Source organism: Neovison vison, chromosome 3 (assembly GCF_020171115.1).
Source record: "Neovison vison isolate M4711 chromosome 3, ASM_NN_V1, whole genome shotgun sequence".
Lineage (NCBI taxonomy): Eukaryota > Metazoa > Chordata > Mammalia > Carnivora > Mustelidae > Neogale > Neogale vison.
This window is the reverse complement of record NC_058093.1, coordinates 180,917,652-180,934,655: the sequence shown is the minus strand read 5'-3', so window position 1 is coordinate 180,934,655 and position 17,004 is coordinate 180,917,652. Positions and strand designations below refer to the sequence as shown.

The window sequence follows — 17,004 nt, the reverse complement described above, 5'->3', positions numbered from 1 at the left end:
TTTGGTTGTCGCTACTGGTGTGGTGGAGGTCTCCCAGCACCCAGTGAGTAGAAGCCAGGGTGCCATTAAACATCCTACAGGATCACACCCACAGCAAAGAAGCAGCCGGCCCCAAATGTCAGTAATGCCGAGGCTGATAAGCTCTGTATGGGCTCAGGGGTTCCAGGGCTGACTTCGAGAGATTTCTGAAGGAGCAAAGTCTCAGCCAGCTGCTCTCCCTTTCGCACCACTTACCCGGAACTCCTCTTTAATCTGGCTGGAGTTCGTCTGCGGATCCAGTTTGTTCATGTCGTAATACAGAGACCGAACTTGGGAAGCAGGGACCGAGGTGTCTCCACAAAGACAGGCTTCCAGGATGGCATCATGGATAAACACATACTGTTCCTGGAGAAGCAGAGGGCATGAGTTAGTAATAGAGAAACCAGGTGGGTTGCGAGAACTAGGGAAGGGCAGACAGCCCCTTGTAAAGACATGAGAACGGGATAGTGGTCCGTCAGGGACAATCCACTCCCGCCACAGTGAAACCACGTAGGAGGACTTGACCGTGGTGAGGGGGGGATCCCGCTGAAGCCCACGTGGGATGGCTGGCACGTACCCTAACTGGTTACGCGTGCAGCGCGAGCTGGCACGTATCCTAACTGGTGACACGCAGAGCGCAACAGGAGGAAGGGACACCCGGGCTCAGCGCAGAAGCATGAAACAGACTGATGAAAGCCACACGGATGCTGACAAATCCCAGGGCAAGCTCTGTCATGCTACCGTAGCTGTGGCTTATACCTCTGTCATTCTGCGCCCACGAGTTTGGGACTCAGGTGAGGAGAAGAGCAGAATCTCCTGTCTATCCTGCAAAGAGGTATTTGCTAACCAAATCAACAGTGCAAAGAACGTCCAGGGAAACTTGACATCACTATGAAAATAAATAGTTCCAAGCACTTAAAACTACTTCTTTTGAAACATGTGACAGTTACCACAGTCCTTATGGGTCCAGGGAAGAGCTCTTGCCTGTGTGCGCTAGTCCATGGCTTACAAAAGGGCCCTCTCCTGAACTGGCACAGACTTTTACAATTAATCAATACAGTTTTACCATATTTATTATTGAACTTTAATTATATGAGATGCAAAAGGAGTCTAATTACTTTTTACTTTAATTTATATAAAGTATGAGGACTCTTAATTCTCAAAAGGAGTCCAGTCCTTAGAAACAGAGCAAGCAGGAAAGGGGATGTGGCAACATTTGATCGGCTGTAAAATACATTAAAAAATACATTACTATCATTATCATCTTTAAAGCAAAGAATCCCTACTCTAGAGAAAAAAGATGATGGAAGTGTTTAGAGTTCCTGCTATTTTTATTTAAGTTATTTGAAAATGGAATTTGGTTTTTATAAACTTGAAACCAGTGGCTTTTGTAAACTTTAATGCAGAATCTAAATGGGAGAGATTCTTTAGTCTGCAATCTGCTTTCTTTTTTTAAAAAAAGATTTTATTTATTTATTTGAAAGAGCGCACATGTGTGGGAGCATGAGTGGGGGGGACGGGCATAGGGAGAGGGAGAAGCAGAGTCCCCACTGAACAGAGAACCTGACCCCAGGGGGGCCTGATCCCAGGACCCTGAGATCATAACCTGAGCTGAAAGCAGCAGCTTAACGGATTAAGCCACACAGGCATCCCTTCATTCTGTTTTATGAATCATTTTTCCTAGGTGGTGGATATAATGCCTACTTAAAACAAGCAAATATTGAGTAAAAATATGAATTTTGGGGGGGCAGGATGGAATTTTATTTTTTTCTCAAACACTTAAATTCCTGAAACACTTTGAATTCTGATCTATAGAAGTACTAGTCAGTACGGACTATTTCTACAAAACGAGCAAATTCCCATGATGCCAAGCCACTGGGCAGAATTTGTAGGGACAGTAGGAAAAGAACCAAGTGTACAGAGATTAGCCTTAAGCCACTTGGCAAACACCTCGCTATTCTCAGGAGTCGACTTGCTCTGGTAAGTTACTAGCTAGTTTAAACTTAAAGAAAAGAAAAGAAAAGAAAATAGTACCAAATCCCTGAAAGCTTAACATAGAGACGCTACAGGGGCCCTTGGTACAAAAGCATGGGTAAACTTAGGCTCCTGGCTGCAGATTCTGTGACCTGGGAGACTCCTGGCCTTTTTTTGTTTATGAAAGGACAAGAGAAAGAAGTGGGGGAGGGAGGAAGAAGGAAAGAGAGATTGCCAGGTTTATCACTTTTTCTTCTGGGGAGTTTTTGTGGCTCTGGGAGGTGGGGCGTGGGGGGCGCGGGGGACCAAGCCCGAGGTTGGGCGGGGAGCAGGACTACCTCTGTCTGCACCATGTTCACCCTCCGAGACCGCAGCTCCCGCACGCAGTTGTAGATGTCAACCACGCCTTCCCTTTCCGCCATGTCCAACATGATATCAATCACGATGAAACAGCCGGTCCTCCCTGCGCCGGCACTGGGTGAAAAGAGGGCTCTGTCAGCGGAGGAAAAAGGACCCCTGGTGCTTCTGCTTCTTTTACATCCTTGCTATGGTGAGAGTCCGATCCCATAACACGAACCATTTAGAAGCGTGTCGTTCGGTGCCACTCAGCACCTTCACAATGTGGTGCAACCATCACCTCTATTGCGTTCCAAAATACTGTCATCGCTCCAAAAGAGCCCCGTACCCTCCGTGTCCTACAGAGCTCCTTTTGAGAGGCTCCGGGCGCTCCACTTACCTGCAGTGCACCACCAGCGGGCCTGCGTTGGGCGGGCTCTTGGATTTGACCTGCCGGACGAACCCCAGCAGCCCTGTGGCATGATAGGGGACCCCGTGATCCGGCCAACCAGTGAAGTGAAACTGTCTGATCTCGCGGATTTCATGAACACCTCTCTGCCATCGATCGGAGAGGAGGGCAAGGAAGAGAACAAAGCAAAATAAATGATGAGCAACCATGAGAAGGTCAAGTACACCGAAACAGTCAGTAAGCCTAAGGCTAGGAAGCTTGGCTTTGCTGGGAGAAGGTCGTTCTTAGATTTAACACACACTTGGGAAGTCTTATTCCAGGTGGGAAGCTGGTGATGGGGGTGCAAGGTGGGGGGAACGTTTGAGGGAAAATGCTAATTTACAGGTGCAACTGTAGCAAACGAGTGCCTCTCCGATTCCTCGAAATTCCTTTCTACAAAGTAGGCTCTAACAGTTTGTATGTCACTTAGAGCCTGTGGTGTGAAGTGCAAGTCCACAGAGATAGAGAGGCACAGAAGAGAGACCTGAAAAAATTCAAGGGTATTTGTAGGTTTGAGACCAGCCTCTGAAATGCGGGAGGAACCTGGTTGAGCTCTTCTGTATTCTGGTACCTTCTCACACCAGGCACTCGAGCAGAGCACACGCTGTGCGTGCACAGAGAATGTCCCTGGAAAAATGAATGAGGACCGCTTTCCAACTAGAGAGGCCAGAGAAGGAATTTTCATTTGTGCCTCAAGTTTGCTGGGCTTCTCCTTCTAATATGGATAAACATTAACTCCATTCAGCCAATCACCAACCACCGGAGTGAAGGCAATGCTCCAAACATGACTCTAGATGCTGGGGACACAGAGCTATGAGATACTGTTTCCTGTCTTCAAGTTGCCAAAGTGGTAGGCTTGTGGCAAAGAGTCAAGGCAGCAAATGTCTACCATGGAAATCAAGAGTGATTTCCCTGGAATTCTGTTAGATCAGCAAGTTGAAGAGGAAGGGCTGCCTCCCTCCTGAACTGAATGGAAGACAGAAGGAAAAAGACTTGAAGGGCTTTATTTATTTATTTATTTATTTAATTTACTCTCGTTTTGAAAAGAATAAAGTTGATTTATATCCATCAGTTTTTTTCTGTGAACCTATGTATTAAGTCTGTGTTGTAAAACAGAAATCTGTTTTGGAGAAAACATTACTTCCAAAATCAAGGAGGGATTTGTAAACCTGGGATCAAATTTGGCTTTTTTCTTTCTCTTATTTAGTGACCGCTTACTGAATTCTCTGTATTGGGCCCTGAGTCTGGTTTTATTCTATCTTAATATTAAATACCCACTAACCATGTCACATTCGCTATTGGACATTGTTCACATATACTTAGTTAAGCAAAGAAGAAATGTAGATTTTTTTAAAAGAAATTCAGAATATTTAATGTGTCGAGAAAGACTAAAAGATGCAATAATTAGTTGTGTGTGGTTTTTTTTTTTTTAAAGATTTTATTTATTTATTTGACCGAGAGAGAGAGGCAAGCTGAAGGAGGGTTGGTGGGAGAAGCAGGCTCCCCACTGAGCAGAGAGCCTGATGCAAGAGTTTGATCCCAGAACCCTGGGATCATGACCCGAGCCAAAGGCAGACACTTAACCATCTGAGCCACCCAGGTGCCCTGCAAATAATTACAGATTTTAAGATAAGACTTGTGTGCTATCAAGGTGTTAATATGTCTTAGTTTAATAACCCATAAATTCTGAAGCTTAATTTCTTTTTGAAAATCATGCTATTCTTTAATGGAGTTTAAGTATTAAGGAATTAAGCCATCAGGGATTCAGAAATGGTAATCCACAGTGTTGTCTACTAACTATGCTCTGTGACTCCAGAGAAATTTTACTCAGTGGTTAGGAGTTCACATCTCTTATCACTTAAACCATGGTAACACTTTGGCCAGGCCCAAAGTCTCCACCAGAAGACAAACGGTTGAGCCTGTATCACCCTCCAACCCCCTAGAGAGCTCCCTTGACCTTTACCTATGACTGGGGCAGGGGTGGTTCCATGAAGCGGAAAAGCCTGTCATAAATATTTATTTATTCCCAAGAGGACCAAAGGGCATTTGTTTATTTTTTGAGATCTTCACTTCCTAGCTGTGCTAGATTTTATCTCCAGCATCCTCCAAATCCGGAACTCCAGCCATCAGGAGATGGCCCCCCACTGATCTCTCTTAAGACTCATTTTCTGAGCAAGGTAAATGTCAGTTTCTGGCATGCAGAAAACGTTTCCTAAAATAAGCCTGTACCCTCTAAAATATTCACTATTGACAAGATTAGCAAAGGCAATGGCTTCTGAGCCAACTCTCTTTCCTGTTCATCAATGTGGCAATTTCTCCTTTTGCTGTTCTGTAATATATTTTGGGGGAAAAAAATCATCGATGCAATCACTGATTACAGTCCAAATATCCCAACTTGATATCAATTATATTTTTAATTTCCTTTTCCCTAGAGCAGGTATTAATGCCACATAAGCAGGTGATATTTCCTTCATTTTCCATGGAAATACAATCGGAAGGAAGAAACCCAGGCATGACAGCACTTAGCTTCAACATCCAACATCTATGGAATGAATCAATCATCAACTACATGTTCTGCCTTTGAGAGGCAGGCCCACATTCCCACTGCCTCCTCTCTGGCACCTCCTGGGAAGAGAGATTTTGGTAGCCATTGTCAGCTTCCTTTCTGCCAGGATAGTCAGGGATCGATTCACGGGGCAGCCTACACCCACCGAGACTTTTGAGCTCTGTCTTCTTCCAGACATGATGGCAACTTTGTTATTTAAAATCTATCTAGCTTTGAGTCATCGGTTGGGGGAGAAAGGAAAGAAGACAGTCCATGCCAAACGAGAGCTCAGCAGCTTCAAATTGCAATATGTCTGCTTGTTTCGCAGAGACGAGACCAAATCCATTTTTCACCTTGGGTTCCTTTGGAGGGACATCCTCTCAAAACAGAACCAGAAGGGCAGGCCTCTCAAAGTATATACTTGACTGTTCTGTTTTTTCCCTTTCTCCTCGAGTGAGAAAGTTTAAAACCTACCAGAAGTGATCCACGGAAGTGCTAATGATTTGTGTTCCTTGAAGATTCCAATTGCCCAGTTAGAAAATCACTAACATGTCATTTTGATTTCCCCCAAATCCTTAATAAGCTCCTCATCCTTCCCTTCCCTCCACCGGCTCTTTGCTGGTTGTCTGATGACTAAAATAACTGAGTATTTCAGAAACATTTCTGTGCAGCTGGGAATGTAGGAGAGTACAATAAGAGGTTAAAAAAAGAGCAAAGAAACAAATAAACCCTTCCTTTAGCAACGGAGATGCGTTTTCAGCTTATTAGAGAGCTGACTATTGTTCAAAGAACTCCATGTTTAAGTGATGGCTTTGGATGATTTTTTCTTCCTAAAAAAAAAAAAAAATATTGAGGGTCTTTTATCACTATCTGTTTTAATGCACTTATTCATGAGTGCTCTTGCCAAGAGCTATACAAAAATCCTCCACATGTTTTTCTCCAATCCTGCCTAAGAAGAAAAAAAAAAAAGACATCAAAGTGTGAGGTTCAGAACTTGAAGAATTGAGTCAACCAGAACTCCACATTCTTTGAAGTCTCCAAGCCTCTTGCCTACTTATTAAAAAAGACAGGCTAACGGAAAAAAAATGCTAAATAGTATGAGAAACAGATTAAAATAAACTAAAGTCTTTTCAGCCTTGTGATTCTATGACAAATATGGAATTGAAAACCGGATAGGTAGTTCAAAACATCAGGGTAAATTAGCCAAAAAGCAGTGGCTGCCATCTCCTTGATTTTCCAAAACTCAGCTTGTTAGTCCAAAAGGTGCATTTAGATGTGAGGAAAATGAGAGAGGAAGGCCAAGAGCCAACTGCCCAGCAGTGCGCTTCCAGCCCGGGTCCTCCGAGGTGACCTGCTGTTACTGACTGAGTGCAAGCTTTCGCAGAACCCATTTGCCACAAAATTGTTATGTCTGGTGCAGGACTCCGCTATGGGGAATCAGCTCTTGGTGGAAAAGTCTGTGGACCTCCGACCCAAAACTGTGTATCCCCTTCATCCAAGGCAAGATGAGGATCGGAAGGCAGCGTGTTTCTCCCCACGGCCTACCTGTGCCACTTCTCTGGATGGACTGCAGTTTGCTTCACCTCCGGCCCCTCCCTATGTCAGCAGAAAGAGGGGGAATAAGGAAATTCCCTGTTATGCCCTACAGTGCTTCCCAGAGAAGAGGCCCCATCCATGCACATGGGATGAGGCAGAGTAGAGCCACAGCACAGCATTCATGACCCAACACCAGCAGGTACATAGGCTAAAACCAGTATGAGAGTGAGGATGAATGAAAGGACCGGTTCATGCAAGCGCGTCCTGTGTCTACTTCGGTTTCCAGGTAGGTCCCAGCCCCCTGCAAAATCCAACGGGCCTGAAAAGCCTCGAGGGGGAAGAGGGATTCCAGGAGGGGTCAGGACCTGTGTCTCAGCACTGATACGAACTCACCACTGAGAAACCCATATGGACATAGGACATGAAGGACATTTATCAAACTGTGAACGAAGGAAGAGAGACGGGCCGAACAATGTCAACCAGGTTCAACAGAAAAGGGAGAGAGACAGATCGGTCTTTTCTTTTGATTTAGTAGCCACACAGAGATTCCTATGAAATGGGAATGACTCGCTTCAAAGATGGAGCGGAGCTATTATAGAACCGGAGGTAAGATGCAAGGCGAAGGCATCACTAGTTAGAGCCTACCTGCATCCAGGTGCGACCCCCAGAAATTATCCCAGGGAAGTTAATGAGGCTCGTCTCACCAACATTGGACTGTAGCATTTCAAAGTCGTGCGAAACTTACCTTTTCGACAGCGAATGTTCTTATCACGTATTCTGCCAGTAGTTCTGTTTCTATGAGGGTGACTTTAATGTCTTTGTATATCTCTGTGTCATCGGGCCAGTATTTGCAGCATTTGACCTTTGGAAAACAGAAAGGAAATGAAGGGTTTAGGGTGTTTCATTGTTTTGTTTTCTCTTTGGGAGCTCCCCAAATGATGGGTCACAATGAGATTTACAGGAGAAAATTTTTGCACACAAAAACAAAAGTTAAACTGCACATTTAAGAAGGAGGTTAGGGGCGCCTGGGTGGCTCAGTGGGTTAAATCCTCTGCCTTCTGCTCAGGTCATGATCCCAGGGTCCTGGAATCGAGCCCCCGCATCAGATTCTCTGCTCAGCAGGGAGCCTGCTTCCTCCTTCTCTCCCTGCCTGCCTCTCTGCCTACTTGTGATCTCTGTCTGTCAAATAAATAAATAAAATCTTTAAAAAAAAAAGAAAGAAGGAGGTTAATTTTTAGATCACTTGTGTTTCTTTTCTCACCCCAGAAGAAAACAAAATTTGAGTTCTAAGAGTAGTAAAGCCTAAGAAAATCGTCTAAAGTTAACAAGCTGTATTTCTACAGCAAATATCCCAGTTAACTCTGACCATTCGTTTCCTGTTTATTCAGGGAAGGGCCTGGAAAAATAAACGATAAAAGGTAGTTCACAACATTTTAGCTTCTCTGAATTTAAAATCCTCCTAGGTTAGAAGTTGCCTGAACATTTTCGAGGAGGCGTGAGCAGGAAATCAGAGCCGACAGTCCAGATTAGAGGTTCTTTTCTGAAGAAGGAAGTCACTATGTGGTTTTCCTGAGTTAAAATTACACATTCACTTTAATCTGAATAAATTCTATATACAAAACTTGGGAAAATATGAGCAGTCTTTCCATATTACCAGAGCCTCTCATCGAAAGATTTTTCAGGTGAAGAAATCTGTCAGACTTGACCCCTCCTGGAAAATTGCTTTTTTTTTTTTTTTTTTTGCTCCTATAGCTCTTCTAGACCTTCCCTGAAGGGGGGTAGAGCAGGAGGAGGTTGGGCCAGGCCAAGGTGGTGGTCCCTGGGGCTCTGTCCTCAGCCTCTGCTCTTCAGTCCTGCATTCCTGACAGTTCTATCCACTCCCATTGCTGTTCCTCTGTAGATGGATGACTTCTGTATCTCTGCTCTGGCCCTGGTTCTCCAAGTGCTGAATTCAATTTCTGCTTTGTTCTGTGGGCATTTCCTGTGGAGATCCTTCCAGTACCCCCAAAGACAACCCAACTGAGAGAGAATCCTTGATCTCCCATCACCTGGCCTCGTCTGACTCCCTACGTCAATGACACCATGATTTCTGCAGTTACACAGGCATAGAAATTGCCGATTCCTTCTCCGAAACCAATTGCTAAGTCTAGGAGTATTTTTCAATGATCTCTCCAATATGTTTTCCAACTTTTTATTCCCTCTGTCACAATCTCAGTTCAGGCTCTGGTATTTCCTATGTGGGCACTGTCTCCGTACTAACCCAGAAGAACCCTTCCCAAGTGTAATCCCGGTGGCATTCACTTGCCCTGCTTAACAAGCTTCTATTTCCAACTACTACCTGTGAAATTAAATAGAAATTAAATTTGGCTCTGCATGTATTTACTTGGCCACAACTGACACTTTTGCTCTATCTTTTACTACTATCCTTCTTCTCCACATATATTTTATGTTTAAAGACAAGTGGTTTGCCCACACCCAAACTCTACCCATGCCATTCCTTCTGCTTGGACTGTTCTCCTCCCACTTGTACCTTCCCAGCTGAAGATTTTATCCATTCTTCAAAATACATCTCAAATACCACGTCCCTTCAAAGTCGTTCCTCCATAGATGAGCTCTCCCTCTCTCTCTCTCTCTCTCTCCTTGATTCTCTGATAACACATGCCTGTTCCGTAAGTAGGACCCGCTTCTTACACCTGTCGGATCCTTCTTCTTACTTGTCCATACATGAAAGGGGTTGTATTGCTTATCTCTGCAACATCTACCAGTGTGTCCTGTACACACTAAACATTCAACAGATCCATACAGAATTGATCTCATGGAGAAAATCATAGGATCGGCATAGGAAGGGCAATACCAGACTGGGATCATTTACAAAAAGAAGTATGGGCTCAGATGACCTTTTCCAGAATGCCAAATCCCTTGGCACACTGATGTTTCCAGTGTGGTACGTCGCTGGTCATTATCTTAGCTGCTTCCTCAAGAAACTTTTTGGCAGCTGATTCAGTGCAGTTCTACGGAAGCCTTATTAGCTTTACTCGGCAAGATGTAAGCCAGACACGTTAGGGGCTGGGAACACAATGGAGCATAAGACAAAGATAGTTCCTGTCCTCATTAAATTTTTAGTCTTCTTTGGGAGTCTTTTTTTTTTCCCCTCATGGGAACATTATCTGTGACTTTATAAAGTATAAATATTTATAAGTATTATGGCTTATATATAATATTTCAAAGATTTACATTATGGCTACCTTTGCTGCATTTGAAATACTTCATAATAAGAAGGATAATTTCTCTGGTTCCCTTCCTAGACATAATGTGAGTCTGGGCAGATCATGCATATCTGTGATGATGTCTAACTTGATAGTGCCCCTAATTTCACTTATAGAATGCCTAATTACTTTTACAATGCTAATTAACAAAGATGCTTACATGGTACATACTGGAGTCCCTTCTAATTTTGGAGACTTGCCTTTACCTTTTAGTGATTCCAGTTATGCAAGCAGATGCTAGTGGATGGGTACAAAGGGAGTATGTATGTGCATGTCTAAAATTAAGCAGTTTTCAATGGAATGAATATACAATTCAAAAACCTATGTATTTCTCGGAAAATTACAAGAGTACAAAACACACGCCGGCACCTGCATCCTGTTCCATACGGGGCACATCGTATCTAACAACGATAACTTATTAGAATGCAATCAATGTAGGACATATCGCACAGTCGCTTTCTATTTAAGACTCCTTACCCGCCCCATCCCAAATTTGCAACAAATATGGGTGTGAGGGGCTTTGGTGCCTTGGAGTCAGGGACACCAGAAGCCCCTGCAATGTATCGATGGCTTAGCAATTCTCTTCGGGATGGTTCTTCCTATTCGCTTGGGAGAGCTAGGGTTCCACAGGCACTGTGACCTGGATGGGCCCTCAGTGGCCGGCTCTGCCCTTCCCCCAGTTCCCCTGTGCGCCCCGCAGCTCCACCAGCCAGATGCAGCGAGGTGCCCCCAGGTGCTGGATGGCAGAAAGTGGTGGAGGCGGGGTCCCTGGTGAGGGGGTGGGGGGGCAGCTCAAGGGGGTGTTGTCTAGGGCCTCTAACTGCAGCTGCACCCTGTGGTGCCCGTGCCACACCCTCCAACCTTCAAGAGAAGCACATGAATAAGGAGGAGAGATGCTGGCCCCCTGGAGCGCTCCAAATGGGGGGGCCCAGAGCATCACTGGAGCAGAGCAGTGATTAGCAGAAATGAAGCCTCGGGGCTGCTTCCTTCCAGAACGTGTTTATAGGCAGAGCCTTCTTCTATGCAGAGGCACCTGGCTGGGCAGGCCCAGAAGAGGCCGATGAGCCATTTCGAAGCCCGCCCTCTCCATCTCATCTCCCAGAATATCCTAAAATGGCTCGCCACATCTGTTTTTAGCCCACTAAAAACCTTTCTAAATTGGGTTCCTTTTAGTTTCTTTTTAACTGCTTGGACTGGTGTCAAGTTATTATTTTGCTTTTTTTAAAAAAAAAAAAGTAAGAAGAATGTATACTTTTCTAGAGGCAGACTTTCTGTGCCTGGGGAAACTGGGGCCTGAGTCACCTCCCGGCCTCTAGGGTCTGCATACAGAGATGTTAAGACAGGTGGTTTGGGGGCACCTGTTGGAGCCTGGGAACCCAGAACCAGATGCTTCTTTCCTCTGATCGCTGGCCAGGCTTGGCTGCCTTCTGCAGCCTGGCGCTACCCGCACAGCTTCTAGGACAGGTTGTGCCTCCCATGCATCCCAATTATCTACTGCAACAGTTTCCACCCCAGAAAGCAAGGCTCTTAGAGCTCGTCTAATTACCTGGGTGCCCCAGCGGCGGCGCTGGTTCCAGTGGGTTATCGATTGGACTCCAGCCACGGGGTGCGTGCGGCTGCCTGTGCCTCCCCGGGGAGAGCTACAGGGGTGCACGAGGAAATCCCTGCCTTCAAATGGGGGGAGGTTGGCTTTGTTGGCTTTAAAATGAACAAACATGAAACAGTAGAGAAAACAGTAATTTCAGGATTTTTAGCTGCCTAAAAGAAAAAAAAAATTGTTCAAGTTTGGTCATTTTTAACCAGCCAGTTGATCCCAAGTGCAATGAAGGCAGAAGACCCCTGGGAGTTTTATGCACCTGAGGCTGACAGCGCATTACCATCACCATCAGGGCATCCTGGCATCTCTCAAGCAGGTTCTCAAACTTCAGCAGGCATCAGAATCCCCTGGAGGGCTTGTTAAAACAAGCAGGGCTACACCCCAGTTTCTGATTCCATGTGGGGCCCTGGAATTTGCATTTCAGACAAGCTCCCAGGTGATGCCGCTGGCCTGTGGCCCACGCTCTGAGTTGTAAGGATTCACACAACGCAAGCCGACTGCACAGCCTGGCCTTCTCATGCAGGTGACTATAGAGGGATAGGGACCGCTGTAGTAAGTGATATCCTGCAATGACAGCATTTGATCCAGTGATGTTTCATTAAAAAATATGGGTATTCCTTCTTTTCTTTTTATGATTAAGTGATGATTGTGTGATCTGGACTACAGGTGACCACAGAGTTGTTCAAGGGCAAGAAGTCCACAAAGGGCCTGGAGAGGTGAAGGGGGTTCTCCGGAGAAGGAAGAAGGAAAAGCTTTGACAGGTGTGCCTGGTTTCCGAAGGGAAAAGAAAACAAACAGAAACTCCAGTGACCCCTTTACTCTTCTTTCCTGCAAACCACTTTCTGGGGACGGGGAGGACATGGGAGCCATCCATTCTTCCACTGGAGGGTGTGATGAACTCTCACCAGAATTTAGGAAATGGTGTCTATGATGTGCAGAGAAGAGACCCTTCTCCAACAGAGCTGGGAGGAATCCCAGAGACAGCTGGTTGACAAACACTCATTTTCAAGATCATTGCAACTGCTGCACAGAAGGCTTTCGTGCTTGAGTTTCAGCACTTGGAATCACTGTGTTCTTCCAACTGTGGCTGCGCATAGAGGCTCAGAGAGGGCAAGGGATTGGCCGGAGATAAAGAGCCGGTGTGGGCCACGGCCGGCCTCTGTCCTATCCTCTTCATTCCTTCCATTTCTTGTGTCCTAAATTGAAGAAGCGGAAGAAAGGCAGGCATAGGAAGAGCAAGTGACTTGCTCCAGGTAATGGGCTGGGTGGGTGTGAGGGAGAGGCTGCAGACCCAAGCGCTGGTCCCAGGTCCAAGGCTCTCTGGGAGGAGGGAACTCAAGGTGGATTACACATTCTCCAGTTTTTCCAGGTTTGGCTTCGGGATCCAGTCCCAAGTGGGAAGCTTTGCAAATGACTTTAGCCACCCTGCCTTTTTAGGAGTGAGAGAGGGTATGATGGGTGCTGGGGATGAGCGGGAAGAACAAAAGCATACTCTGAAATCATTGCTCATTTTTATCCAGGATCACGACCTGCTGTATTTCTCCCGGGGTCTTCTGTATCACCAACTCTAGCAGCTGGCAGGAAGGAGCCTGGGGGCAGACTGGGAAGGTCTATTTATGGGGACTGTATATGGGTCCTAGGACTCACTTTGCTAAGAAACTCATAATTAAGAAAGCTTAAGGAACTCAATGTTAGCTCGTTGAACTAGGGGCACCATAGTGTGATCCAATAAACACAGTTGTAAAGGGGTAGAAAAGAAAAAGTCACTGTTAAGAGTTTTGATTTGTCAAGAGGTTTTTCAACAGACTTTTTTTTTTTTTTAAATAAGAGCCATCATCCAAAGAGATAGTGACCACAGTCCTATTAATAGCTGCGTGCAGGGTCAGCCAAGTACAGCTTTGATAGAGATCTGGGATAGCAAGAGCTAGAACTGCTGGAAGCAGTTACCCAAAAGATCCTCAGCCAAGAGCAGTTGCAAGCCAAGTTTCCAAGGGAGATTTATTATAATAAAAAAAAATTTTTTACAGTGCTCTCACAATAAAAACATTCATTCATTTAAATATCCCCCAAATACAGATTGCTTGGAATCATACGGACAAGCATTTGCTTTTCTCCTGCTATTTTGTGGTGTTGCAGCCAGTGACTTACGCTCTCTGAGCCTCAGTTTACTTCTACATAATATGGGATGACAGCACTGATTTCATAGGGAGTTTGGAAAGATTACCCGACATGATGTACATCAAGGCTTTGTCTAAGTACCTGACTTTTAAGAGGTTTCCTAGTTCTTAGTTCCAGACCTGCTTCCTTTGGCCCTGGGGCCTCCCTTGAGCAACATTTTTGAAGATAATTTTGAAACTGGCACTAAATCCTGAACTTCTGGAGGTCTGGATAGTCTGAATTTGGGAAAAGAATTCCATAGCCTAAGTAAATCCCCCTTTCACATCTGTAAGCTTTGGTTGAACACCCCAGCTCCTTCAAAGCTCCTGGGTTTCTATCTGGTTTTCTAGCCATGCCCATTAATGAATGTTACATGTAATTCTTGTAATAACGCACAAGGTCACACCCATATCCATAGCATTTCTTTTATCAACCGCAAAGAAATGGGTGGACTAGTATGGCCCTTGTGGCATTGTGAGGGTCATCTTACAGACCATCTGAAGAATCTGTCTTGTTACTTTTCTCTCTAGTTCATATGGATGAAAAGAGTCCTCCCCAACTCGATCTGAAAGCATCAGCTCTTCCAAGGAACATGTATATTCAGACGGCTCATTCCCACCTTATTCAGTCGGTTTGGCTTTGCCTTATAGCCATTCCCCAAAGGTAAGTCCTTCTGCCACAGGAGGGAGATTTTCCAACACGGAGGACAATAGGAAGTGTGTGTCTAAGTCTAAAGATCCTTCTGAAAGATGAGTTTCGGGAATCTTTTAAGCAATGATAACATTATATCTGTATCTGTATCTGTATCTATCTCTGTATTTGTATTATATATTATATATTGTATTTATATATCTCCCAAGGAGACATTTCTTGGAGTGAAATCTGACAGATCTTTGAGAAAAAGGATCCGTGTTTCCTCTCACTGGGGTCACAATTTAGATGTATGCAGGAGTTTTCAGGTTTGTAAAGTTTTAAATCCGTTGACTTTATCCAAGTCCTGAGACTGTTCTGACTAGATCACATGGAGGTTACGATCATCCCAAGTCCTAGACAGGGTCTGGGATTGCATGCCACCTCACACTCACTTTGTGGGGGGTCACAGTATTATCTCCTCTTTATAAACACACAGTCCAAAGCTGGGAGAGATGAAGAGGCAGACTGGGAAACTGAAGGGTTCCACGTTGTGACTTCAGTGTGGCCATGCCCGTGTCTGGGGTGAGGGGAGCGGTATCAAGGCGGTCCTGCCAGTCATTCAGACAGCTGGGAACCCGTCATGACAGCCATGGCTGGAGTTCAGAGGGGAATGAGCTATGGTTCTAAAGCTCGCGAAGAGACAGGCATGTAAACAACAAATCAAACTCAGAGCAGAATGAAAGGCAAGGTTAGTAGTCGGGAGCACGTTACCCGGAGCCACATGGTTTGGGTTCAAAGCCTGGCCTCATTTCTCAGTCGTGTGACCTTGCACATGTTACCTAAGCTCTCTGTGGTTCCGTTTTCCCATTTGTATAATGGGGATAATAATAACGTTTTGTGAAGATTAACTAGATTCTTGTTCCTAAAGCTCTTAGATAGAATATACTTGGCACAAGTAAATGTTTGCTAAAGTTAACAAAATGGAAACGGCTATTGGAAGTCAGAGGAAAGAATATGACTTCTAAAGGAAGAGATTCAAAGCTGTGCAAGGGAGTCCACATTACAGATGAGATCAGAAAGACGAAATGCAGTTTCCGTGGATGGCTGGGGCAGGGAAGGCATTCTAAATGGAGAAAGTTGGCAGGGGCATCTCTAGAAAGCCTGCATGGTCCTGAGCCTCTGTTGGGGTGGTAGGGGTGGGGGAAACCACAGTAGGAACAGTCCCTGTTTCAAATGCTCCATCTCCTTCAGACACTGTCTTGGCTGAACCTCGGTGCTCTGTTTTAAAACAACGGAAATGGTGTTGGGAATAGGTGGGTGTTGGAGAAGAGGCGGAGAATGCAGGAAATGAATTTCTGCAGGACTAGTCCCTTTGTGAGAGAGCCTGCCATCCCTGGAACCATCCTGGGGCTCTCTGAGGCTGAGCCAGCTGCCTTGCTGGGATGGGCAGCTAAGGACAGAGGCAAGCTGGATGTGGGGTTGCAGACATGAGTCAGCGGGGCTTGGGGGATCTAAGGGCAGGTGACTGCCCAGGTTCATGAGTCAGGCATCTCTGTCATCTGCGGCAGAGTAGACAGTGGCCGACTGCCTGCAGAAGCCAGATGGGGTGATTACCATAACGGATATACCTTAGTTCCTAGAGGTGAGCTCAGGGACTTGGGCTCCTGCCTCTCCTAGGCTGCTAGGATATGACCTCTCTGGCTTATTTATAGAACAGAAATGTTCTTGAAAAATGACTACCCAACACACACACACACACACACACAATTTTTCTAGGCAGAGGCACAACATTTATTTTTAAGGACCACCCATAAAAAAGGTAACCTCTGTAGACAATCACATTTGGTGATGACATGGCATGGTGTAATGGAAAGAGCCTGGTTGGCATATAGGAGAGCATGGGGCTAATTCTACCTGAATTATGATCTAGCCATGTGACCTTATGAAAGTCACAGAAAGATTCAGCTTCTCAGTTTCCTTAATGGCAGATGAGGAGAGTAGGTCTTATGACTGTTCAGATTATCCCAAGTTTGGGAATTATCCTGAATACATGACTCTAGAATGAGGTGTTTTGGGAAGTCATAGAGCACAGAGGTCAAGAGTATGGTTCTAGAATTCTAATTGTGAGCTGACCGTTGCTAGTTGCATAACCTTGGACCAGTTTTGTAATGTCTGAAGTCTTCAGTTTATTGACTGGAAGGTGGGGATAGCATAATGCTTACCCTGCAGAGCCACAGTGAGGGCCTATAGACCCACCACATTGGCTGGCATATGAGAAATTGCCACTAGCCCTCAGTGGTAGTTGTCACTGTGCCCCCTTACCATTGGGCTAGCACCCCTGTGGTTCAGAAGTGTAGCTTACCTCGTGCTCTATTGATTACAACAGCTCACACTCTATGGTCGATGCCAGGATTGGGAAGACAATCAGCTTTAATTTCAGAAACACAGATCTAGGCTAAATTCCTGTGAGACATTCCTGTTCCAATGAATCTCT

The 17,004-nt window shown here is 45.2% G+C and overlaps 1 protein-coding gene across 10 annotated transcripts in view; it reads right to left on the bottom strand.

Moving 5' to 3' along the window:
* Window positions 1–17,004, bottom strand: part of PTPRM (protein tyrosine phosphatase receptor type M) — a 780,862-nt gene that overhangs the window by 23,170 nt on the left and 740,688 nt on the right. For all 10 annotated transcript variants that reach the window (XM_044243376.1, XM_044243377.1, XM_044243378.1 and 7 more), the window contains 4 exons: window positions 7,603–7,719; window positions 2,729–2,883; window positions 2,331–2,466; window positions 235–384 (listed from right to left, as the gene is read on the bottom strand). In XM_044243376.1, coding sequence (XP_044099311.1) covers window positions 235–384; window positions 2,331–2,466; window positions 2,729–2,883; window positions 7,603–7,719 — 558 coding nt within the window. The remainder of the gene's footprint in view (window positions 1–234; window positions 385–2,330; window positions 2,467–2,728; window positions 2,884–7,602; window positions 7,720–17,004) is intronic.